The sequence below is a fragment of the Corythoichthys intestinalis genome, chromosome 18 (assembly GCF_030265065.1).
Source record: "Corythoichthys intestinalis isolate RoL2023-P3 chromosome 18, ASM3026506v1, whole genome shotgun sequence".
NCBI classification, from domain to species: Eukaryota; Metazoa; Chordata; class Actinopteri; order Syngnathiformes; family Syngnathidae; genus Corythoichthys; species Corythoichthys intestinalis.
In genome coordinates this window covers 19,932,692-19,958,563 of record NC_080412.1, presented here as the reverse complement: position 1 = coordinate 19,958,563, position 25,872 = coordinate 19,932,692, and the positions used below count along the sequence as shown (strand labels likewise).

At 38.5% G+C, this 25,872-nt stretch overlaps 1 protein-coding gene across 8 annotated transcripts in view; it reads left to right on the top strand.

Moving 5' to 3' along the window:
- The first annotated feature begins 9,105 nt into the window (after positions 1 to 9,105).
- The window catches only part of ncam1a (neural cell adhesion molecule 1a), a 399,099-nt gene continuing 382,332 nt past the window's right edge, over positions 9,106 to 25,872 (top strand). For 2 of the 8 annotated variants that reach the window (XM_057820265.1, XM_057820266.1), the window contains exon 1: positions 9,107 to 9,344. In XM_057820265.1, the coding sequence (XP_057676248.1) occupies positions 9,293 to 9,344 (52 nt within the window). In that variant the 5' untranslated portion in view covers positions 9,107 to 9,292. Of the gene's footprint in view, positions 9,345 to 25,872 lie in introns of all 8 variants that reach the window. The other 6 variants (XM_057820267.1, XM_057820269.1, XM_057820271.1 and 3 more) reach the window with 4 other exon arrangements.

Here is a 25,872-nt window from a genome sequence, read left to right as displayed (position 1 = left end):
AGAGCCATATTGGACCAAAAAAAAAAAAGCCTTATATACAGTAGGCCTTATAATGAAGGCAATAGAGGCTGTATGTATCCAGATTAGCTTTATTAGTCTAGTATCAAAATGACTAAGTTGGCTACAAATACTGTACATAATGAGCCTTCATAATTAAATGTTTATTTTCCCTGCAGTGCATCCTATAGAGAATGATGCACCACGTGACTACTCTGGTGTACAATGCAGCCTCAAGTTTAACTTCATACAATATTATTGAATTAGAAAACTGTGTCATATTTCTCCTCCAATAGAAACCATATTAAAACAAAATATTTCCCTCCCCCGTCTTTTTCCATTTTCAAATTTTTTTGAAAAAGCTTTAGGGAGCCACTAGGGAAGCATTAAAGAGCCGCATGCGGCTCTAGAGCCATGGGTTGCTGACCCCAGTCTAAATAAGTTATATATATAGAATAACAAAAATAAATAAAAATGGAGCCTTCCTTCGGGTAAAACACTACCGCTTTTGTCCACAAGCACGGCCAAACTCAACAAAAAATTAAAACTTTTTCCCTCGATTATGATTAATGTATGATTATCTGAAAAATTGTCTGCATAGGCTGCAATTAACATTTTTTAAATAAATAATGTAGAAAATAACAATCCATTTTAAATAAATGCAAATCATCAGCCAAACAAACGTGCGTTTGTGGGGGAAATAATAGACTGGCACATTCAGCAAGTGAAAAGGGATAAATGTAAGTCTGAACATAATGAAAATAATTGACTCAATAATGGTAGGGTAAATTCTATCATTACAACATATGGGAAGACAATCAAAATTACCTTTATAACTGAATTTATTATCCAACCCCGAGCAAAAAGTATGGAATGACCAGTCTCGGACGAGCACTCACTCAGACATTTTATCATGTAGAACAAACTCTGATAAAAAGCTTGAAAAAATAATGAATTAATTCAAAAGTGCAACTCTTTAGCATTCACAAACTCTAAAAGAAATGAATAAAAAACATTGTGGTGGTCAGTAAATGTTAATTTTATAGAGCAAGTGCAGGGAAATTATATGGAATCACTCCATTCTGGGGGAAAAAATGAGTCCAATGCAGATTCTTGACTCCTGACAAGGTGATGATGCTGTAACTTTTGTTTGGTGCTGTTCCAGTGAGATTTACAAAGACATCAAAATTCCCTCAGTCCTTGATTATATGGAGCTGCATGTCAGGCAAAGGTACTGGGGAGATGGCTGTGGTTAAATCTTCAATAAATGCACAAGTTTACATTGAAATATTAGACAGCTTTCTTATCCCTTCATTTGAAAATATGTTTGTCATTTTCCAAGATGACAATGCAATGCATCATGCCACAGAGCTTAAACTGTTAAAGCATTCTTTGGAGAAAGACTCATCCAGTCAATGCCATGGCCTGCAAATAGCCCAGATCTCAACCCTATTGATAACCTGTGGTGGAAATTGAAAAAAAAAAAAAAAAAAAAGGTCCACAGCAAGTCTCCGACCTGCAAGGATGATCTGGCAACTGCAATCAAAGAGAGTTGGCACCAAATTGATGAAGAATACTCACTAAGTCCATGCCTCAGAGACTGCAAGCTGTTATAAAAGCCAGAGGTGATGCCACTAAATACTAGAGATGTGTTCTGATTGTTATTTGTTTTATTGTTTGTCATGACTCCATATATTTTTCCTCAGAATGGAATGATTCCATATTTATTTCCCTGCACTTGCTCTATAAAAGTAACATTTACTGACCACCACAATGGTTTTTATTCATTTCTTTTAGTGTGTCTAAATGCTAAAGAGTTGCGCTTTTGAACTACCGGTAATTAATCATTTTTTCAAACTTTTTATCTGAGTTTGTTCTACATGATAAAATGTCTGAGTGAGTGCTCGTCCGAAACTGGTGATTCCATACTTTTTGCTAGGGGTTGTATAATGCAAACAAGGTTACTTAAAAGTTGTTGGGGACAATTTGAGCATCCTGAAAAGTTGGTAGTGCTATGTTCCTTCCGTTCCGATGCAAACATACGCCCTTGTGTTCAAGCACCATTGATGGCGCTAGACAAAATCGATTGGCCGTCATTGGCAGCCAATGAGTTAACTAAACTAGTTTTCCTGGTCAATCCAAATGTTGTCACTAAAGCGCCGTGCTGCTATTTTGCCTCTAGAGGGCGTCAACGCTCTTTACTTCTGGTGAAGGCCAAACCTCAAAGGAAACGGATGCTGCATTCCTTTTTTGTTTCCTAAAAGTGTTTTTTTTTTCTTTTCAATTCAATAAAGAATAAAGAAGATGGTGATAGCGCCACACTCGGGTTATTCATGAGGAAAAAATTTGATATGTTCTTGCAGGCGAAGCTGACAAGTGCCTTGACAACAACCTTGATAGGACACCAACAATCTTTGGAAAATAAAAGAGTGTCGGCAACTTTACTAAGAATAGGACAGTCAGTTCAAAATGATTCACAAAATAGGGAAATACCCCAAGAAAAAAAGTACCAAAGAGCAAGAAATAGCGTAGCATGCACCTTGTCATTGTTAGAACTACTTCAGTCGGAAAAAATAATGGTACAGGATTCAGAATGAATGTTGGCAGGTCTATGACACCCAGGAAAAATTTAGTGTACCCTCGATTTAGAAATTATTTATTCAGTCTTGCGTTAAACCAAACTTGTGCTACTAGTCTCACACTATCTCACCCTCTGACTGATTGACATCTGTATTTTGGCCAGTTTTATGGTTGCTTCGCCTCCTATTTACCCAACTGACACTTGCAGATCACTATTTAATTTAATAGACTCTCATGCTGGCTAAACTATTGTTACAGGGTTTTTCTTTTAAAAAAAAAAAAAAAAAAAAAAAAAAAAACAGATTGTAATTTATCTTAAAACAAAAAAATCAGTCTTTGACATTTCTGACTTACAGTGCTGGCCAAAAGTATTGGCACCCCTGCAATTCTGTCAGATAATGCTCAATTTCTCCCAGAAAAAGTTTGCAAATACAAATGCTTTGGTAGTAATATCTTCATTTATTTTGCTTGCAATGGAAAAACACAAAAGAGAATGGGAAACAAATTAAATCATTATCATTTTACACGGAACTCCAAAAATGGGCCGGACAAAAGTATTGGCACCCTTTGAAAAATCATGTGATGCTTCTCTAATTTGTGTAATTAACAGCACCTCTTACTTACCTGTGGCACATAACAGGTGGTGGATATAACTAAATCTATAACTTGCAGCCAGTTAAAATGGATTAAAGTTGACTCAACCTCTGTCCTGTGTCCTTGCGTGTACCACATTAAGCATGGAGAAAAGAAAGTAGACCAAAGAACTGTCTGAGGAGTTCAGAAGCAAAATTATGAGGATGCATGGGCAATCTCAAGGCTACAAGTCAATCACCAAAGACATGAATGTTCCTGTGTCTACCGTGCGCAGTGTCAACAATAAGTGTAAAGCCCATGGCACTGTGGCTAACCTCCCTAGATGTGGACGGAAAAGAAAAATTGACGAAAGATTTCAACGAAAGATTGTGCGGATGGGGGATAAAGAACCTCAACTAACATCCAAACAAGTTCAAGCTGTCCTGCAGCCCGAGAGTATAACAGTGTCAAACCATACTATCTGTCAGTGTCTGAATGAAAAGGGACTTTATGGTAGGATACCCAGGAAGACCCCACTTCTGACGCTTAGACATAGAAAAGCCTGGCTGGAGTTCGCCAAAACGTATCTGACAAATCCAAAAACGTTTTGGAAGAATGTTCTCTGGTCAGATGAGACAAAAGTAGAGCTTTATGGGAAAAGGCATCAACATATAGTTTACATTTACAGGAAAAAAATGAGGCCTTTAAAGAAAAGAACACAGTCCCCAAAGTCAAACACGTCTGAGGTTCCCTGATGTTTTGGGGTTGTTGTGCTGCCTCTGCCACTGGACTGCTTGACTGTGTGCATAGCATTATGAAGTCTGAAGACTACCAATAAATTTTGCAGCATAATGTGGGGCTCAGTGTAAAAAAGCTGGGTCTCCCTCAGAGGTCATGGGTCCTCCCGCAGGGCAATGACCCAAAACACACTTTAAAAAGTACTAGAAAATGGTTTGAGAGAAAGCACTGGAGACTTCTAAAGTGACTAGCAATCAGTCCAGACCTGAATCCCATAAAAACACCTATGGAGAGATCTGAAAATGGCAGTTTGGAGAAGGCACCCTTCAAATCTCAGAAACCTGGAGCAGTTGGCCAAAGAAGAATGGCCCAGAATTCCAGCAAAGCATTGTAAGAAACTCATTGATGGATACCGGAAGCGGTTCTTTGCAGTTATTTTGTCTAAAGGTTGTGCTACCAAATATTAGGCTGAGGGTGCCAATACTTTTGTCCGGCCCATTTTTGGACTTTAGAGTAAAATGATAATGATTTAATTTTTTTTCATTGTCTTTTATGTTTTTTAATTGCAAGCAAAATTAATGAAGATATTACAACCAAAGCATTTGTAATGCAATCATTTTCTGGGAGAAATTTGGTATTATCAGACAGAATTGCAGGGTGCCAATACTGTTGGCCAGCAGTGTAGATAACTTTGTGCTCAGAATAAAAAAACATTGCTTAGAAAAAAAAATAATAATAATAATAATCATAAGCAGTTACTCACAATGTTACACATGAGTATTCTTTTCACCAAATACTTTTTTTACTTGTACTTGAGTACATTTTTTGGATTACTACTTTAACCGTTACTTGAGTAATATTATTTTGAAGTAGCGCTACTCTGACTTGAGTAAAATTTGTGGCTACTCCAACACCAACTCTGGGTGGCAGTTAATGTTTGTTTACATGCCAAGAATGGAGCTAGATGTCCAGTCCATTAGAATTCGAAGAGGCTGGTAGTGACTGCCTCCCAGTTCAAATGGATTAGACATCTATTGCTGTCAATGGCAGCAAATGAGCTAACCGAAACAGATTACAAATATGTTTTTAACAAGTAAAAATTGATTAAACGCTTACCCATTCATTGCCGCCATTCAACTCTTAAGGTGTTACTCAAGGTGCTACTGTATCAGGATTTTGGAGTTTACACCTGTTAAAATAAGAATCGAGTTTTAGATTTTCTTCAACTGTATAAATATTTGTGCAATTTTATTCTGATAATAATGAACTCATTGATTGCCATTGACAGATCAAGGCGTCAAATCTATTTTGACCGGGAGGGTTAGCAGTGATCATTCAAGAGAAACTGGTGTGCCTTATAGTATTACCGTTTATCGCAAAGATAAACAATATACAACTGTGTATTGTTATACTGTGTATACAACAAGATATACTGTCATAATGTCTCTCTTCTTAAGTTGCTGCACCATTATTGCTGCAATAATTAATGTTTAACCCATTGGCACTAATTTAACTCACTGGCTGCCATTGACCGTACTAGAAGTCCAATAGACCCTACTCACCTACGTCACAAAATGGGCGTGTCGCTGTTTCCGGCCGCCATATTGTACCTCTTTTTCAGACCTATTCTCATTGTTTTCTATTAGTCGAGCAAGTTATAGAGCAATTCATGGAAGCCCCGGTGTTATCTGACGCTGTAAACTCATTGGATCCGTTGCATAAAAGGCGTTACGTGGAAAAGCTTCAGTTTATCCATTCGCCAGATCCGTATTTGATGCCTAAATCGATGTTTTTCGACCCGCTGGCTTCGCCTGACATCTGATACCCACACAAAATCAGCTTATTCTCACGAAAGTTTGAAAAACTTTAAGAGCTTGGAGGCTTATAAATGCTACGTTGCTGGTTAGGTGAAACACGTCCTCGTACACGAAAATTCGGCAGGAATCTTGTGCTCGGAAGGTGAGTTACGAAATTTTCAATTGAAAATCTTTTGTTCTTGCTAACATCCACTGTCAAGTCTAATGTATTTCATGTCATTTGTCAATGGAGCTAGGGCTTTTAATGTTTATATGGTTTAGCGATAGCACTAACTACATACATACGTGTATGTTGTCGGCGATTAGCCTAGCAATGATCTTAATTGTGGTTGTCAGCCCGAAACCCTCTAAATATATATTAAATGCATCTTACCAGATATAAAATGACTACTACATAATCTGTGGTAGTCGTTTGGAGCCCAGTTGTCTCGTCGAATTGCAGCAGTCAATCGCGGCCTCCTCTTCGTGTCTCTCGGAATACGGTAAAAATTCAAGTCTCTCCGTCTATCTTCTCTGTTTTTGCAACCGACCGCCACACACGACTTCACCATTTTGAGTATTAATGTTGACGAGCAGTAAAACGTGCAATAATAGGAAGAATTTACTAAGCGCTCATGCATTTCTATGGCGAGTATGCGGACATCATGGCGCGGGGGCGTGGCTGTGACGTCACGTGAGTAGGGTCTATAGACAAGTACTTCCACTGTACTTCCACATTTCTGCTCGCTGCTTCCGTTTTACACTCTCTCCATCCAAAACAACAGTGGAGCTGGAGTAACATTACTCATCAAATTCCCTCAAACAAAGACAATTTGGAAATGCTGTATCCTTAGGTTTAAAGCACATCACATCCTTAACTTATTGTCTGCAGCTGATTTCGATTTAAGGTGTATGATGAGGTAGATCCACACTGGCGCTTTGAAGCTGGATGCTGTTCAAAACTTCCAACCATATACAGGATATGGGCGCTTCCAGGCATAAGCGGATTTTAAGGGGGGGCAGAGGGGTCAGCCCCCCCCCGGTGGCCGAATATTGTCATTGCATGTAATTGACTTTCCTATATATATTATATATATATATATATATATATATATATATATATATATATATATATACAGTATAAGTTGCAAAGCAATAAAACAGCAACAAAAATGAATGAAATGAACAACAAAATATATATACATATAAAATATATACAGTATTAGAGAAAAAGATATTTTTCAAAAATGAATTTTTTTTTTTTTTTTTGGATTGAATTTTTTTTTTTTTTTTTTTTTTTTTTTTGATTGAAGCAACTTTTGGGGGGGATTGAATGATTTAGACACAAATGTCCTAATCATAATATGGCCCAAACACAAAAAGGATTGCTTCAATCAAAGAAAACTTTTTCAATGAAAAATTAAGAGTTCAAATGCAATTTTTTCTATCTCAAATATTTTTTCATTCAAAAACTTTTTTCTATGATTGAATTTTTTTTTTTTTTTTTTTTTTTAATTGAAGTGATTATTCTTGTTGAAAATCTATATTTTTTTGACGCAACTTATTTTTTGATTGACTAATAGAGAAAAATGTCCTGGCCAAACTGTGGCCCAAGCTTTCACATGCATTTTTTTGAGTTTCAAATTTGTTTTTGCATTGAAACACATTTTTATTTTTATTTTTAATTGAAGTGACTTTTTGGGTTGAAAATATATATTTTGATTGAAGCAACTTTTTTTTTTTATTGAAGATTTTTTTTTTTGGTTGAATAATAAAGACACAAATCTACAACCATATGGCTCCGCCCAGGGGATACAATTTTTGACTGGGGTAACTACATTGGCACGACACTGGCGGGCGTACCAAATTCAATGGATGACTATCTTGAAAAAAAGTATTGCCCAAGCAGCCTGATTTAGAATTCCCCTCAAGAATGATTGGTAGCAAAAATATTGTGCCCCCCCTGCCCCAAAAGTCAAACTCTGCCTATGCTTCCAGGAGTTCACTCACAGCACAGAAAGTCTCGGATTCTCATCTACGTCGTTCTGAATCCATTTTGGGAGATTCTGTGGGTTCCACTGGTTTGATTCTGCAGTTTTAACTTTGTCAACTAAACTGGAAGTTCAGAGCAGGAATTATCAAACGTAATGTCAAAGGTAATATGTTTTTCGTTCAGGAAACTTGTCTATGACGGAAAACACTTAGGTGACTTGAAGCTACGCTCTGAGACCCCCAATTTGGCCATACTCAAAATTGTCCGATATGCATGTGTGATACATCATTGGAAAGCTTAAAATCTCAATTTTCTGGGGGAAGGAAAATTTTGAACAGGAGGGCATTAAAAAAAAAAAAAAAAAAAAAAAATTAAACAGCAAAACCCTATCGGGAGGCGAGAGCACGCGAGCAGAATTAAAGACGCCACGATTTTAACGAGATATTATCGCTTACTTACCTTGTTTCGATCCCAAAACTCCATGTAGCATGTATCACCGAGTGTCAAGACACAGCTGTGAATGGCCACAGCTGGATTTTATTTATTTATTTATTTTTTTTATGGGTGAAGCATGGTGATATAACAAGGGTCGCGATGCAGAAATCGCAGACATCAAGGAGTGGTTGAGATTTTCTTTTTCATATATTTACCCTTTTAAACGTTTTTTTCTTTCTTTCAATTTTTCTTTGTTTGGATTGATTATTTATCATCTAACATATCGGAGAAAATGCGAAAGTAACAACAACAAAAAAAAAAAACAATTAAGCAATAGTTATGAGGTAGATATCCGTGTCTTTTTTACAGACGCCATTTTTTTTTATTGTGACATAATTTGTTTAAAAGTTTAAAAAAAAAGTGAATAATTTTTTAAAGTCGTTTCAGGGTAAAACGGACAAATTAAAAATAGTTCGGGGGCTTCATGCGCCACGAATCTGCTATGGCAGCATATAGACATAATGTTCTATCAAACAACAGTTGTTTCGGCTTAAAATAGAGCAGTTTCTTGAAAAGAGGAGTGCAAGAGCAGAAACTGCTTTTTCAGTCTTGTCTGTGTTTTCCGCCCTATATATTGGATTTAATGTCTAGCGCCGTCAATGGAACTGAATGATAAGCATTCACGGCCAGTCATCCCAGTTTAAATCAATTGGACGTCTATCTTTGTCAATGGCAGACAATGAGTTACTGCTTCTTCCCAATAATTCGATAACAACTTTTCATAGTGATCTCTTGTGTCGCTTCTAAACCGCAACTGGGCAGTTTGTGCAATAATCCGAATTAGTGGACCATCTGCCGTCTCCTCCGCCTGCTCCGCGCACTACTTTGTCACGCGCTTCCTCCTTTTCCTCCATCACCCCCTCCTGTGTGCGCTTACATGCTGTGCAAGCGATGAGCCACCGGGCGGAGTAATCGCACTGGTATCATTTGAGCGTGTGCGTGTGAGTGTGCATGTGAGTGCTCCGGCTGCTGCTGCTGCTGCTTGTGCTGCTGGTTGTCACTCATATTGCTGCGCGCACACGGGCAGCGACAAGGAGCACCGAGAGAAACCCGCCCGCTGGCTGTTGTTGTTTACCAGCTTTTTCGAAACGAGGAGAATATCAGTGAGCTGCACTTAAAGATGCTTCAAACGAAGGACATCCTTTGGGGATTCTTCTACATCGCCTGCGCAGGTGAGTTATTGATTTAGGCGTCTGTGTTTTGGTGCAGCATCTTCCGGAGCCACCGGCGGACACCAGGGGGTACGTTCATCGGCAGGAGGCGCGCCGCGCTTGGGCCCAACAAGTTACCCTCATCGGCTTCCCCATGATGGTGAAAATTAAGCGACTTGGAATGAGTTTTTCGCGCTAAAACTTGCTTTTGTGGATACATTTAAGCTTTTTTTGGGGTGGGTTGTTGGTGGAGGGTGCTGGAGCATCACCACTCTTCTTTAGGTGGTTCATTCCAATTGCTTTCCAAGATGTATTTTCATAATATCAGGTGTGTTTTTCAGAAGTTGTTGTTGTTGTTGCCTGGTCTTAAGGTTCCTCTTTTGTTTCAGTGGTTGATTGCATTTTGGAGTCACTGAGTTGAACACATTGATGTGGTTGTCTTTTGGGTTTCCGATGCCTGGATGGCAAGGAACAGTTTCTAGCTGCGAGTCCAGACAGGACCAACTGTGGTGTTTAATCCGGTTGGAGACTGCTGAATAGTCATCGTGTGTGTACAATAGCTTCCAATCCTGAGGCTCCTGTGGTTAGGGGACCCTATTTTAACCCCAAAACTCCTCCTACTCCTTCTCCTCGCATCTGCTCTCCAGTTCTATAGTCAGCCCCAAGTGTAGTTTGGAGGGCTCCCAGGGGCCTTTGGAGAGAGGAAGAATAGTTGATTTACGAGACGTCTATCACAAAGAGTAAAGTTAGGCATTGTGGGCGCACAGTTCTTACGCCAACTGTTATATTTAGCCCATATGTACGATTAGAAGTAGAAGCAGCCGGTTCAGGAGGACTGCAGTGTAATGCATTCTGTGACAAGTCTCCTGTTTTCTGACAAATTAGGCTTGTATTGTACACTCATTGAAAAGGGGACATTTGTTCATGTTACCAACTTGAAATGACAATGGTAACACACTCGATTGACTCCATGGTCTCCACTGTGCTGCAGCGCTTTGGTTTCTTTCCCTCAGCCTACTTTCAGATTAAAACGATTGATCATACGACACATATTCATAGTTCTGAGAATTTTCATCTGAACAGAAATGTGCTGAAGTATTGATCTTAAACATTTGTGAACAAGAAGTTCCCAACAAAAAGCATCAAGATGAAGTAGATATGTGCCAATTACTGGTTTCAAGGTATACCGTGGTATGACAACATCACGGTTTCAAAGCCGCAAAAATTTTCTGTCATACCGTCCCTAAGGTATTAGCTATTTTTGATGTCCCAAGAATGCATGAAGAAATCCCTTGCTTGCAGCAGCTAGGCTCAACCCTTCCCCACCTGTTGTTGCTCAGTGTCAGTGAGTCAGCTGTGTTAGACGATGGCTGGAGGAGGTGAAACTCCTTAACTTTTTCCCCCATCGAAGAAAAAGAAATCGCTGTTATGGGAATACTTAGGCTACAGAAAAGTTAAAAACGGCCGCGGCTTAGAAGAAGAGGGCTAACCGACATGTAAAACATGTTTGTGGAGGGTGGCTGTCGAGGAGGAAATACCTCCAATATGATTTCACATTTATACAGAATTAAATGTGAGTAAACACCTTATAAGCATTTCCCACCAGCTACGAGAGTTAACTCTAGCTTGTTTAGTGTGTCAAGCGTCTGTGTTGAGAAAGAGTGTGTGTATAATGTAAACATGAAACGAGTCATACACACGTGCTTTTTATGGAAAATAATTCAATTATTTTTGTTCTGATGGTAATGATGTTGCGCTGTGTCTGTGGGTTTAGGCTCACCTAAAGGACTGCATTTATTCTAATTTTATCTAGAATATTTTTAAATTTGTTTTAACTTAACAATATATTTGTTTCGATTTGCTAATATGTTTTGAAAAATAAAAATGTAAAGTTATTATTATTATTTTTTTAACCAAGATATCTCAAAGTCACACATTTTAGAGCTGTAATTGCAATACCGTGATACCGTGATATTTTTCTTAAGGTTCTCATACTATCAGAATCTCATACCGGCACATGCCTACGATGAAGTCACAATTAAGTCGAAACTTAAAAAAATTCCACGCGTCATCAATATGATACCATGAAAAAAAAGACAATGAAACTTTAAATTATTTCTACTTTTAGTGATTCATTGAGCTGTGGAGGAAATTAAAAGAAATAAAATACAAGTTTAAATCAACGTCATTATACAGTATGTGCTGCTTAACTCATTGGCTGCCATCGGCAGAGATCGCCATGAATGATCGCTGTCAGACCCTCCTAGTTGGACATCATTCGCCGTCATTGGTAGTGATGGCCTTTGCCTCTATTTATCAGCGACTCAACCAGCAGTACTAATGCACCCTGTCAACACCCCGCATTGCTCGGAATCTTTCCGAGATATTTTAAGAAAGTCGCTGCAGTGCTCACAAGCCCTTGAAGAAAAACAGTGAAAAGAATGGAGAGGAAGATAATTAGATATGTGTGAGCTAGTGCTGCTCTGTTGGGGCAGGCGAAGAAAGTCAAAGAAATTGATCACATTATTTGATAGGCCAGGCTGTATTAAAAGGGTAATGGCGGTATTACTTATTAGAAGGCTGAGCAACATAATTGGCTTTATTGATTTCCGGTTCCTGTTTCAGTTCAGCGGTAATTAAATTTTCAGATGAGATTCGCATCACTTTTGGAGGAATTAAATTATACATTCAACCAAAAGAAAAGATAGATAATGGACTTTTGAGTGCGTCCGCTTTGGTCTGTCAAGTTGAAATGTTCATGACAGGATCCTAATTTGGAATGTCATCTTAGTCTTTCAAGTCAGTATCACCAAAAAAAATGTGTTTTCTACCAGTTGGAATAGCAAATTGTTTCCCCCCTGTTTTTCAGTGCAAATAAAAGCCATACTGTAAACTTCCTTCTGAGGCCATAAAATCCAAAGTGTGGTCTTTTCTCGTAACTGACTTCCCCTTTGTTACTTGTGGTATTGTTGCAATTAAATTCATTCATATAACAGCTTAGTCTTCTTTCAACACCAACTCCCATTCAAACTTTAAATTGTCATACAAGAGTGTGTGCTTTGAAATTGGATTTGAATTTTATTTATGAAAAACTATTTGATAAAGAAAACTGACTCATTACAGTCTGCCTATGCCTTATCCAATTTTGTTTAGTTTGTTAAAAGAAAATAAGTGAGTCAATGAGACAATTTATATTCGCGCTTTGCCCACAAAGAAAAAAAAAAAGTCAATCAGCAGCACTTTTTTTTTTAATTTGAACAAACAGGACTTTGATTTGTGTACTGAGAAATTCTTTCCGTGCTTAACACTCAGACCCTTTATTAAAAACTTTAACAAGTTTTATGTACTTAAAACAGTAAAGTAGTAGAGTACAGTTAGGTCAGGAAGCGGTAAGAAAATATTATTTTTGAAGGAAATGGTCATCCATTTTTTGTTCATTGTTACTTAAAACATTCCTAAAGCAACTTTAAGTTAAATTGTGAAGGTAATTGAAAAATTGATAGTTTGAGTAATCGTCCGATTAATCGATTGTAAAAATAATCGTTAGTTGCAGCCTTATCTGTTACAACTTCAGACGGCGTCCCACAGGGCACGATTTAAAACCCTTAGTCTTTAAAAAATCGGAAACAGTATCACAAGTCTTTTTTCAGTCCTAAGAACTGTGTGGTGTGAATTAACACATATATATCTGACTGTGTGAAAATTCACATTGCATCCATTTCAGTGCTGCAACGATTAATCAATTAACTCAAGTACTTTGATTAGAAAATAAGATTCTAATTAAATTTTGCTGCTTCGAGTATTCGGTTAATTAAAGTGGCGTTGTGGGTTTGTTTTGAGGGTTTGCATTTACTGTTATTGATTTGGGTGGATACACTGCCCTCTAGTGGTGACAGTGTATATTACATAACTCATTTCATTTGGCTGAATCCGGCTGCTCCCTGTTATGAACATCATAAGTTTTTGTTGAGCTAATGTTTTTTTTAATGCATTCGTAATTTATTTTATGGGTATATTTAGCCTTTTTTTCTGTGGGAATATGTGTTTGAACCATTTGTTAAGATCATTGTAAAAAAAAAAAAAAAATGTTGGCATTTAATAGCATTTAAGCTAACGGACTTTTTCTACGTAAGTTAGCCAATTGTTCTTTTGTCGTACTTAGATCCTCATTTATTTTTGTACACTATTTGAGGCTCAGCTCAGGCATTTTAATTTTTTATGTTCCTTATCCAATTACTCAATTATTTGAACATAACTAGTTAATTGATTAATCGACTATTAAAATAATCAATAATTGCAGCCCCAATCCATTTCCTTCCATGAGACCGTCAAAGTATGGTAGAAATTGTCAAGTTGACAATTGACAAATTTTCATGGACGCTGAATGTAAAATAAGTGAACAAGGGAGGACACGTCCAAAACAATGTTTTCCTACATCGAAAGTTAAGACTGAATTCCACCCACTGACAAAAAAGACGAGGAGACAGTAAAAGTTTTGAAAGAAATTATACAACTGCTAAATGGCAAACACATGTGACTTGAACTGCCGTGCGGTTTTGCATGTTCAAAGCCACTATGAAAATAATATGGGCTATTTTTGAACGAGTGGCAACCGGGGGAGAAAAAGCAACCAAACAAGAGGAAAATTATAAGGTTTCGCTTAGAATATATGTGAGCCTCTGAAACTTTGTCACTGCACCATCTGTGTGCAAAAGTGACACAGTGAACACGTTTTACTCTGGTGCATCACGGAAATAAGCTCTGAACTAACATGTACCGCAAGGTAGAACAGTACTAATTAGGAGTAGTTGTTTTGTGATTATGCTTGCAATTTGCAACTCTAAACACTTTTCTCACTAAAATAAATGGTTGTGTAAAACTAAAGATGTGCACGATCTGATTATGTGATTGGAAATCGGGCCGATCAGGCCATTTTTCTGAGGATGGGAATCGGGTGAAAAGGATCGGGTTAAGATCGGGAAAATATTGCCTGAACAGAATGTTAACAGAACGTAACATACTTATAGCTGCTGTGCAGTTGGCTATTGCCTAGCATTCCTCGCATCCAACTGGCTAAGAGGGACCGCCACTGTATGTGTGTATCCCAGCATCCTCTTCGTTAGCTCCACGTGTTCCAACAGCTGAGTGTATTAACTTTGATTCTTTACTCTAATCTTGTTTTTTTACATTATGCACAACTCGGATTTTATGTTTATTGTGCAATAATCTAATTGTAACAGATATTTGTTGCATGTTTTGATGCATTTTCGATGAATTATAAAAGATATAAATTATTTATGTCTGAAATTTGGGGGGCTTGAAACGGATTAGGGCATTTACATGGAACGCATCTCTACTTTCAGAATTTTCAAGTTAAGAAACTACTTCCAGAACTAATTAATTTCATAAGTAGAGGTACCACTGTATATAGATATAAATATATACCTTTTATACATTGTAACACTCCTGGAAAAAGCAGAAGAGGAATTACTGTACTGTAACATATAGAGGCGTGCGAAATTTCCGATTCTTAGATTATTCGAGATTTGGCCGTGGGAGATTCGAGAACGATTTACAAACATCCAAATTCCAATTATTGAATTATACCTGGTAAAGCAGAACTAAAACACCGTCAGCGCGGTCTTTGGGACGCAATGAGGAACGTACGGAGAGGAAATATCAGGTTTAACTCATGCCGCGAGATAAAAAAACAATAATACCTGACTGCGGCTGACAGCCGCTACAAACAACGCCCATTTGCTAGTTGCTACAAACATACGGCCACATAACGCTACGGTAGATATCACATATATGTAGAACTAGATGCGAAATGACAGACGACCGCGGTGTTAGAACATGTATCGAGAACTAGTTGCGAAATGACAGACTTGCAGGCGTTAGTAAACAGCCGCCACCTTAAAGCAGTATACTTCTCTGGAAGGCTCTGTTGTAGCAAACTTAATTAACTTTTAATCTAAAATACTCCTAAATCAGCAAAATCTTGAATCTATCTTTAAGTGATGAAACAGTTTTAAAACTTTCACATGTCGAAAGTAGACAGAAGGGAAATTATGGAATAACGGAAGCAATTTTAACAACTGTAAGGGTTGATTTGCAACATTAAATTGAATGTATTTTAAAGCTGCTGATACTGAATGGGGACTTGAGTTGAGTATTTTATTTACTGTTTTGAACTATTAACTTGATACTGAAATAGTAGTTTGGTTTAGCCTGAGAGGATTTTTGAAGAATTTCGGAAGTAATGTGCAAGACATTAAAAGGGGGGGGTATTGCATCAATTATCAATTTATAATCAAATCAAAATCGAATCACTAGGTGCCCAAAGATTCCCACCTCTAGTAACATATTTGGAGCTTCTATTAAACTAAAAAAATAAAAACTTTTTTTTCGTTATCGGATCAGGAATCCGCATTGGCAGATTCTCAAAATCCGGTGACTCGGACTCTGGTGCAAAAATATGCGATCGGGACATCCCTATGTAAAACCCAAATATTTTCAGTCTACAGCAAATGCTGGTTTTATATATGCTGTTCCAATACATCTGCAAGTGTGTGTATATTCCCACACAGTTCACTCTAAAGCTAAATAATGGTTTCATTATTCATAAATCCTCACCATATAGCAGGGTTTTGTCATGCTGAATTCGTTAGTGTAGCATTCATATTTGACAGTCACTCTATTTCATCTCCTGCCACTGGTAGACAGCGCTAGGCCGTCCTTTTGCATATTAATAAGTGCGTGAATAGAGCCGCGGGCAAACATTTGCATTGTGTGAGCTCTGAGGGTGTTCTATTGAAAAGTGAATGTGGGGGCAGGATGAGCACAAAAATTGGACTAAAAGCCCCCCCGTTCCCTTCTATTAATGCGGTATATGTATATGCAGACCATTACTGCAGATCAGTTCATTCATTATATATAGTACGTACATCACTGCAACCAATGATTTAGGTCAGGTTAAGGAACAAGTCAAGAGCACTTTCATGTGGTTTATGATGATATCAAACAAGTGCAGCCTGTACTTCAACCTATGTCAGTGGGTTATGCGTCATTAAAAGTACAGTAAGTTCTAATTTGGACTTTATATGATCTTACACATACTTTAATCTTGACAAGCGCCAAGAGGGTCACAAATGGACCGTCGTGGAGAAAAGTCCTGCTACAAAACCACACCCGAGTACAGATTTAATGGTTAACAAATCCTTGCTTCAGAAGACAGCTATTTGTAGGAGTTACCAAAGTAACATGACAGCTATTGAGGTTGGAAATTCTCCTCATGCTAAATCAAGATTTTGAGTTTAATCGGTTGATCTCTCCCAACAGATTATTATTATTATACAATTAGTTTAATCGGTTGAGCTCTCGCAACAGATTATTATTATTATACAATTAGCGAGAGTGTGCTGTTTTGAAAGCCAAAACTCCAGTTTCAGGTAAAAGTTTCAATTCAATTTAGATGTTGCATTAGGTCATATCTGTTTACAGGCTAAAAAAAGTGGTGCCTTGACTCTCCATTTAAAATTTCATACCTCAGTGACTAAAATGTCAAATAGGCTACTTTTCAAATCATCAGGAGGACTGAGAAAGATATTTGTTCCTCACCGGTGCTTTCTAAAAGAGCTGTCCTTCTATACTTCAGTGCTTAATTGTAGTTGTTATTAGTGGAGTCATGGGCAGAGTATGTCTAGATACAGAGGATGATTATAATTGTAACAAATTCCTACATTATGATGACTTTCAAGTTCTCATTAAATGTGGTCGGAACAACTCATTAGCTCAACGGGTGGTGGGTGTGTGATCTCATCCCAAGATGGTGTCTAGCTCTTTTGTGAGATTTAGATTAGCTTCTCAAATACTTCCCTTTAATGCCTTTGTTTTGTTTTGCTTGCTTCCACCGGATACGGGTTATAAGAAAAGCTCTGCGTCAATTAGCGGGTTTGCACAGTAACCAAGAACCAATTAATGCCACTTGCTGTACAATCGCTTGATGCTTACAGTGGCTGCAAGAAGGTAACAATGAGTATTGCCCATTGATCTTTGTCTGCTACTTGCAACTCTAAAAATGACTTTAGGAAACTCTTACCGGAACCTTGGAGTTCTGAAACCTGCAGAGTGCATGCATTTGAAGAAGCATATTTTTACACCCAAGTCCAAGTCGGAGTGATTTTGAGAATCTGGCGATACCGAGTCCCGATCCGATACCGCAAAGAAGTTTTTTAAAATTATTTATATATATATATATATATATTTTTTAAAATTTGAACAAAAATTCCAAACATGTTACCGTACTGTACTTTTTACAATACTTCCGCTTTCGTTTTTTTCCGGGCGTGTTGTGGAGTATAAAACATATATATTTTTGTATCTGTTGGCAATGCCATTGCATTTCTAGATTACTTTGTTCCTTTTTAGCCTTTAAAAAGTGAAAAAAAAAATATACCGTGTTTTTCGGACTAAACTAGTAAGTCGCAGTTTTTTTCATAGTTTGGGTGGGGGTGGGACTCATACTCTGGAGCGACTAATGTGTGAAATTATTAACACATTATTTTATTTTGGTGTTTTGGAGTGACACTGATGGTTTGGTAAACTTGCTAGCATGTTCTTTATGCTATAGTTATCTGAATAACTCTTAATAGCTATGTTACGTTAACATACCGGCCATGTTCGCATCCAGTTGTTCATGCATCATGTAACATTATCATACTGTACACTTTTTCAGCATGTTGTTCTCTATTGTATTTTTATTTTAAATAACCTTTCAAAATGACACATCTGTTCTATGTGTTGGATTTTATCAAGTAAATTTCCCTCCAAAATGCGATTTATACTCCGGTGCGACTTTTATATGTTTTTTTCCTCTTCGTTGGGCATTTTATGGCTGGTGCGACTTATACTCAGGTGCCACTTATAGTCTGAAAAATACGGTGTATTAACAAGTGAAGTTTCGCCATTTTCAGCCACTTTGTCAACTCTAGTCTACATGATGTCATGCCTTTGTGTTAAGAACATAAAGAATTCATAAGTTAATAAAGTTAGTTAAAATATATATAAGTTAGTTAAAATGTAAATATTGTTGTGGAAAGGTTTAATCTTAAAAAAAAAAAAAAAAAAAAAAAAAAAAAAATCAGACCTCCCTCCTCCAGCGAATGTGGATTTGTGCTTAGGGCAAGATCATCTTTTGCAATTAGCGATCTTTGATTTTTCCCCCCCCTTCATTCAAGCTTGTTTCTCACTCAGCGGCTGTGAGACTTCAAACGTTGACAAAGTTGCTCTCCCAGCTAAGCCTAAGCTAGCATTCGTCTTTGTAAGTTTTTAGTTAGTTTGTATATTGAATTTGAAAGGAAAACATGTGTTTTGTTTTTGGCGAACTTTTTCATGGTGGTAACCTGTTGAACCTACTCACACGTGGAAAAATACAATTGTATACTAAATCATTTTGGATATTTCACTTACCATGATTTGAGAGCACAATAAATTGAAGAAAAGTACGCCTTGTGTATGGAGTGTATATTTTTGGGTTCGCTGGCTGTTTAGCAGAATAGCGTCACTGACACAGCAACATTCAGGGGAGGGAGTGAGCGCTGCCGCACCAAGCCTCTTCTGGCCTCATTTTTAGCACATGAAAAATAGCGAATACCGCACTATGGTATGACGGAAATTTTTAGTGGTTTTGAAACCAAGACGTTTTCACACCACGGTAAACCATGAAACCGGTAACCCAAACTCGTCAGCTAGGGTTGCCACCTTTCAGAAATTTGCATCCAAACCCGTACATGTGACGAAAAAAAAGGGACATCCTCAAAATTCCTAAAATGCATAGAAATGTATCTATTTATATACAGTATATTCCCTATTGGTTGAAAAGTTATCTAGCTTTGCTTTAACGCCATACTTTTAATCACTCTCCATAACATTCATATAATTAATTCATCTTCTGAACCGCTTATCCTCAAGAGAGGTAGCCTATCGCAGCTAACTCCAGGCAGAAGGCGGGGTATACTCTGAACTGTGAGGTGGGCGAGCTAACCACTGTCCCACTGTGCTGCCTTCAAAATGTGAATTATTTTCGAACAAAAATAACGTGAAAATAATGCTTGTCTCTATTAAATGCTTCATTGAGTGAGTCCAGTCAAATTCACTCACGTTTTGACGCCCATGCTGCCGAGAACAGCCTCTCGACACAGGATACTTCAGACTGTAAGTTCAGTAGTGATTAATACATTTGTGCCTTTGATCGTTGAGCTACCGACTCTTCTGTGGCCAGATCAAAGCTACAAACCTGTCAATCATCGTTAACTTTAAGTACTAATTGCCAGCTGCACTGGTGACCAAGAAAACAGTTTTGTCGCAATGCTTAGCAGGAGAGAGAGTGAGAGGCTCTGGTGCTGTTCAAAAATAAAAACAAAATATCACACGTCCTTGCGATGCAAGTATTGCGCATCTGCACATCATGATGACGATGTTCAGGCATAATATAAGTATATTTTTTAAATTAAATACCCGATCCTTTTTACTCAATTTCACTCCACTGAAAAATGGCGCGATCGGCCCAATTTCCGATCACGTGATCGGATCGGGGACATCCCTATAGAAAATACTTATCCTGAATAGAAAAATTCCTCTGAAAGCAGACAGAAACCCGTTTTGAATAGTCAGAATTATGTGGATGTCACGCTTACTCGAACTTTTTGACGTATTTAAAAATATAAATAAACTCAGAAACTTTCACGGCATGATTAGCATCCTACACTTGTATTTCAGCATGCGTTTGGGAGCAAACCCAGCATAAGCATTGAGAAAACATCTCCAAAATAGCTTCCTGCATGTATAGTAGTTCAGCTTCCTCTTAGCTGATGTCACCATGCACTCATTTAAGCAGTAACTAAATCGAGTTTTCCTCTGCTGGTTGCAGAAAAAAAATCAATCCCAAATAGACTGAATGCTAAACCATCAACCATCAGTCATTTTTCCGGACATACTGTACATCAGTTTTATTCAAACTGAGTCCTAGGCTTAAATATCAAAAACAAATGTTCAATTTTCCTAATTCTCAGCTGACCACTGAGTGCACTTCAGGAGTTAATAATTTATGGACCTCAGAGCAGGGATCAATTCCAGAACTGTCTTTGTGGCTACAAGATGAGCTGCTGCCGTTTTTGTTGCCTTTGCTGAAAGCCATTGCCTCCTTACACCTTTCCTGGGTACGCGCTTAACTCGCTCCTGACCTCGCGCTATGACTCACCGTCATGATGTAATGCCTGGCAACTGTGGGTTAGCTCATCCCAGCAGGGGCATGGGGGCGCCGACAGAAATGAACCCCAGGGCGTTAATGCCTCAACCTTTGTTATGTCGACTCCTCCCTCTCACGACCAATCCCCCCAGGTGATTAAAATGTGGTTAAATATGCAGCATATGCGGTATTGCGAAAACCACTCGTTTATTGTCTGAACTGGCAACGTGAACATATTTTTGAGGCGAGCATCCTTTGTGGCCTAGCGGTCTTCTCGAGCTGTCTACCAGTCAAAGGCCAGAAAGACACAGGGTCATTGTGGCACAAACTTCTACTTCTTGCAAGTTCTTAACGAGAAAGTTTTGTGGAATCTTTATATTGTCAATATTTATTATAAGTTGGAAATTTTCAGTCCTGGCCCAAAGATGAGTTTAGTTTTGTTCAGTTCTGTCTTGCTTAAGATATCTTCTTTGTCCTCAAAATCAGTTAAATCTTAAATGCTGTGCATTTGCTATGTTATTTATAATTAGCTTACATTTTAGTGCTGCCAAAGCATTTTTATCCCTTCTGATATATCTGTATACTCCTGGGGTATATTAATAGTGACTGTACCTTCTGTCTCATTTCTTTTTTTCAGTAATGTATCAAGGTTTTGTTCTCAGTTTGATATTTTCCAACATATTCAAGGTTCTGATCACTGTTTTGTTTGCGACACAGAGTTGAGTGGAGTCTCTAGTGTTTTTAGTATAGTCAGTAGAGGTGGGAATCTTGGGGCACCTAACGATTCAATAACGATGATGAATCAGAGGCTACGATTCGATTATACATCGATTATTGATGCACCCCCACCACTGCTTTTAATGTTTCGTACATTAGTTCGAAAATTGTTCCAAAGTCCAACAGTTCAAAATAGTAAATAAAATACTCAAGTCTCCATTCTGTATCAGCAGCTTTAAACTATATTCAATTAATTTAATGTTGTGAATCAACCGTCAAAGTTGTTAAAATTGCTCCCGTTATTCCATAATTTCCTTTTCTGTCTACTTTCGACATGTGAAAGTTTTTTAAAACGGTTTCATTATTTAAAGATAAATTCAAGTCGAGATTTTGCCGATTTAGGAGTATATTAGAAAAAAAGTTAATTAGGTTCGCTACAACAGAGCCTTCCAGAGAAGTCGACTGCTTACTGCTTATTTACTTTTGCTGGTAAATCTGTCATTTTGCATCTAGGTCTCTATGGATGTTCTAACGCCGCCGTTGTCTGTTATTTCGCATCTAGTTCTATGTGATATCTACCACAGCATTTTGTGGCCATATGTTTGTAGAAACTAGCAACCGGGTGTTGTTTGTAGTGGCTGTCGGCCGCACTCAGGTATTATTATTATTATTATTTTTTTTAAATCTTGCAGCATGAGTTGAACATGATATTTACTCTCGGTCCGTTCCTCATTGCGTCCCTAAGACCGCGCTGACTGTGTTTTAGTTCCGCTTTACCTGGTACAATTAAATAATCGGAATTTGGATGTTTGTGAATCGTTCTCGAATCTTCCACGGCCGAATCGCGAGTAATCTAAGAATCAGAAATTTCGCACACCTCTAATAGTATTCTTTTATGTCTTGGATGTTTGTTCCATCCATACATCTTCAACCTCTTATCCAAAGTCAGGCCACATTTACTTGCTCTGACTGGGGGATCCCGAGGCGCTCCTAAACCAGTGTCGAGATATAATCCCTCCACCTAGTCCTGGGCCTGCCCTGAGGTCTCCTCCCAGCTGGACATATCAGGAACACCTTCCTCGGGAGCCGCCCTGGTCGCATCCGCACCAGACGTCCGAACCCCTTCGACTGACTCCTTTCTACGTGATGTAGCAGCGACTCGACTCTGAGCCTCTCGCGAATAGCAGCGTTTCTCACCCTGTCTCCAAGGCTAGCTTTATACCGCAGGTCTTAGTGCACGAACCTGACTTTTCGTGTTTTTCCGACTCGAGTGAGACATTAACTTGATGGTCTGAACGGGAAAGTCGCATAAAAATGGACAGTTTCAAATCAGTCACTTTAATATATGGTTAAAATCCGATCTGGGCCGCATTTTTCCAGAATGTGGCTAGGGTCTGAACTGTCAAGTCCCTCAAATTGGAACTAATACAGCAATTCCGTCCGCAAAAAGCTAGAGAGACAGGGCGCTACAGTAGCGGTGCAGCTGTCCATTAGCATTAGCGCCTTGCTTGAATGCGGCTTTTGGAGAAAGGGCAGACTTGTTTTTCTCTCTGCTCCAAATGAGCAATATTTCAAGATTGCTTACACGGTCGGGGGAGAGTTGGGGCAAACTGTCCGTACGTGTGTGTATGCCTCATGCGTAGTCCTTTTTTTTTTTATGCTCCTGGAAATGCGGGTCAGTTTGCTCTGCGCATGTCGGACTGCGAATTATTGCGCATGCGTAATACTTAAACAGACTCAATGGACAAAGGCAGTCTGAACGGGCACGCCAAAAAAACAGATATGACAAAAAAATCGGAATTGTGCATTAAGACCTGCGGTATGAACCTAGCCTAAGGGAGGCGCCAGCTAGCCGCCTGAGAAAACCCATTCTGGCCGCTTGTACCCGTGATCTTGTTCTTTTAGTCATTACTGGATATTTGTTGTTCTTTCTAAATGTTTTTTTTCCATTGACTGATTTTAACATGTTCACCCAGTCTCAATGTTTTTTTCTGGTATTGCTAAACAATATGTAAGATTTTCAGTCCAGTCCAAATTTTTAGGAGAGTTTACTGTCTTTTCAGTTGTGAAATTGGGCTTAAGTCTTGTAGTTCCACTTCAGGAGTGGTGATGAGCTGGCAAAGTTGCAGGGTAAGCTTGCTTTGCAGTTTGATATTCCATTCTCGTAATAATGTGAAACCTGTCATGCAGTGGGAACAAGATGAAACGCATTGGGAGATGTTTATTTGACAGGCTCTGAGGACCTTTTTGATCAAACTGTCATGTCAGCCATCATCCAATTAGCTCGTAACATCCAATATGTGGAGCCTGAAAGGCAAATGTGTGGTGATGAGGTAATGCTGATAGAAGTAAATGTGTTGTCGTCTCTGGGTGGTCGCAGGTGGCTGCTGAGATACTGTAAGATGGATGCTGAGGCAGGAAGAACATTGCAGACTAAGATTTTAAAAGATTGTACTACTGGAACATTCTTCATGGATTTGCCTAGATTGTCTTTAACCGAATGAAGACATCAGGTGTTGTGAGGTCTTTGAAATTGGTCTCGGTCATACAATCTCATTCTGTTGCACTGTAGTGGGACTGAGGTTTGAATTGTCAATCAATCGTTGGAGTTTGATTGAAATGTTTTGTCACTGACGTCTGCTTCAAAACTGTTTTCCTATCAGATTTCAAACACGTTATTTTTCCAGTTAACCCCTTTATTCCTCCTAAACTTTCTGTTTAAGGTCTTGTGTCTCAGCAAGAATCCACCCTATTGAATTTAAAGTCTTACAGACTGAAAAGGTCAGAGGTGGTATGGATTGCTCTTGCCTCCCCCAAGGGCCAATGGCTTAATCGATCTTCTTCAAGACTCGGGGAGTTTTGATTTTTTTCCCTCGTTTTTAACGCCATTTGATATGAGAGTCCTGACGAGGGTGAGGTCAAAATGTCAACTTGAGCACTTGTTCATTTTCAACACACAGAAAATGGTTCCAACTCCCAAGTTTTGAATATAGCATTACCAGTGGTTCTATCGTGCAATTAATTTGTGATCTAGCTTGGTTTATTGCAGTGAGTCATTGATCCCCTCTCTTACTTAACATGCCTCCAACCGTAGCAGAGCCATTACCGTTATGTGTCCGTGGTCTGTCTGAGTTTTCATTTACAGTATAAGGCTTCCACTGAATGGAGTGCACTGCCCAGGGAAGAAGCTTCAGGAGTGGGAGGGTTTCTTTAAGCTTGGCCAGGTGGGGGAGGGTGGGTTGAACAAAGGTGGCGTGGCTTTGGAGGAGGAAAAGGAGTGGCAGCTGTGTTGTTGTGACACAATGTCGTCAAAGAGGAAAAGCTCCAGCTTCTGGATTTACGACTTTCCTTTCAGTGGAGCGCTGTTTTTCGGGATCAAGTGGAACACAATCGGTTCATGATCAGAGCATTGCAAAGTGAATAATGTTTGTGATTAGGGCTGCAGCTATCGAATATTTTAGTAATCGAGTAATCGACTGAAAATTCTATCGATTAATCGAGTAATCGGATAAAACAAATATATTTTTAGGTGAAGAGCAATTATAAATATACATGAGAAAACAAGACATTTCATCTAATTTTGAACCATTTTCAGTCAATCAATGTCTTTATTTTCGATGTATATTGTTGAAAACAGCCAACAATTGCATCTCAGATGTAACTAGAATTAAAAAAAAAAAAAAAAAAAAAAAAGACTAATTCACTGCTTTCACTCAAAAAACTTTAGATCTTATTACAAATATATATATATATATATATATATATATATATCTTACCTAAAAATGCCGTTACGCTTGATAACACACATCACTTAAAAGTTTGGATTTTTTCCCACGTCTTTCAATTGAATTTCTCTTTGTGTCAAGCCATTTTTAAGTTCTAGTTAAGTTTTAAGTTAGTCTAAACTGCAAGTCCTGATAGGATTTTGAGTTTTTGCAGTGTTCAAAATAAATGTATGATACAGGCTGTATTGGAGCACATTAGCACCAGTGCTACTTGGTGTTTTATCCAGCAATGACTACTGAGCTAAAATTGATAGTTAGCATGATTAAGTTTTTATTTTACACCCTCATCACTCCACAATGCTATGTTATGTTAAAGCCTGTATGTAAGACACGTTAGCCAAGCATCGACAGTGGTCATAATTAATAGAAACCTAGCCCTCCGCAGGGCTAACGTTACTTCAGAACAGTAACGTTAATCTTATTTATTAGCGCTTAGCGCTCTTTATTAGCGTTTAGCGCTCTACTGCTTTAAGATGGCGGCTGTTTACTAAAGCTGCCCAGACGCCGCCGAGTCTGTCATTTAGCATCTAGTTCAACATACATGTGATCTCTATGAGACGCATGAGACGCTACCTGTACCAACGTAGCATCGTGAGGGCTAGTATTTAGCAACGTCGGCGTCGTTTGTGGCGGCTGTCGGCTGCAGTAAGTCCCCCCCCCCCCCCCCCCCCTTCTTCCTCTCCGCACGTGACAGCGCGTTGTCCCGCATTAAAAGTAGTCCGAGCAAAACGTGATGCTTAGAGCTGTCAAAATAAACGATTACTCGAGGTGAATAAAATTACTCGGATCAGTTTTTAAA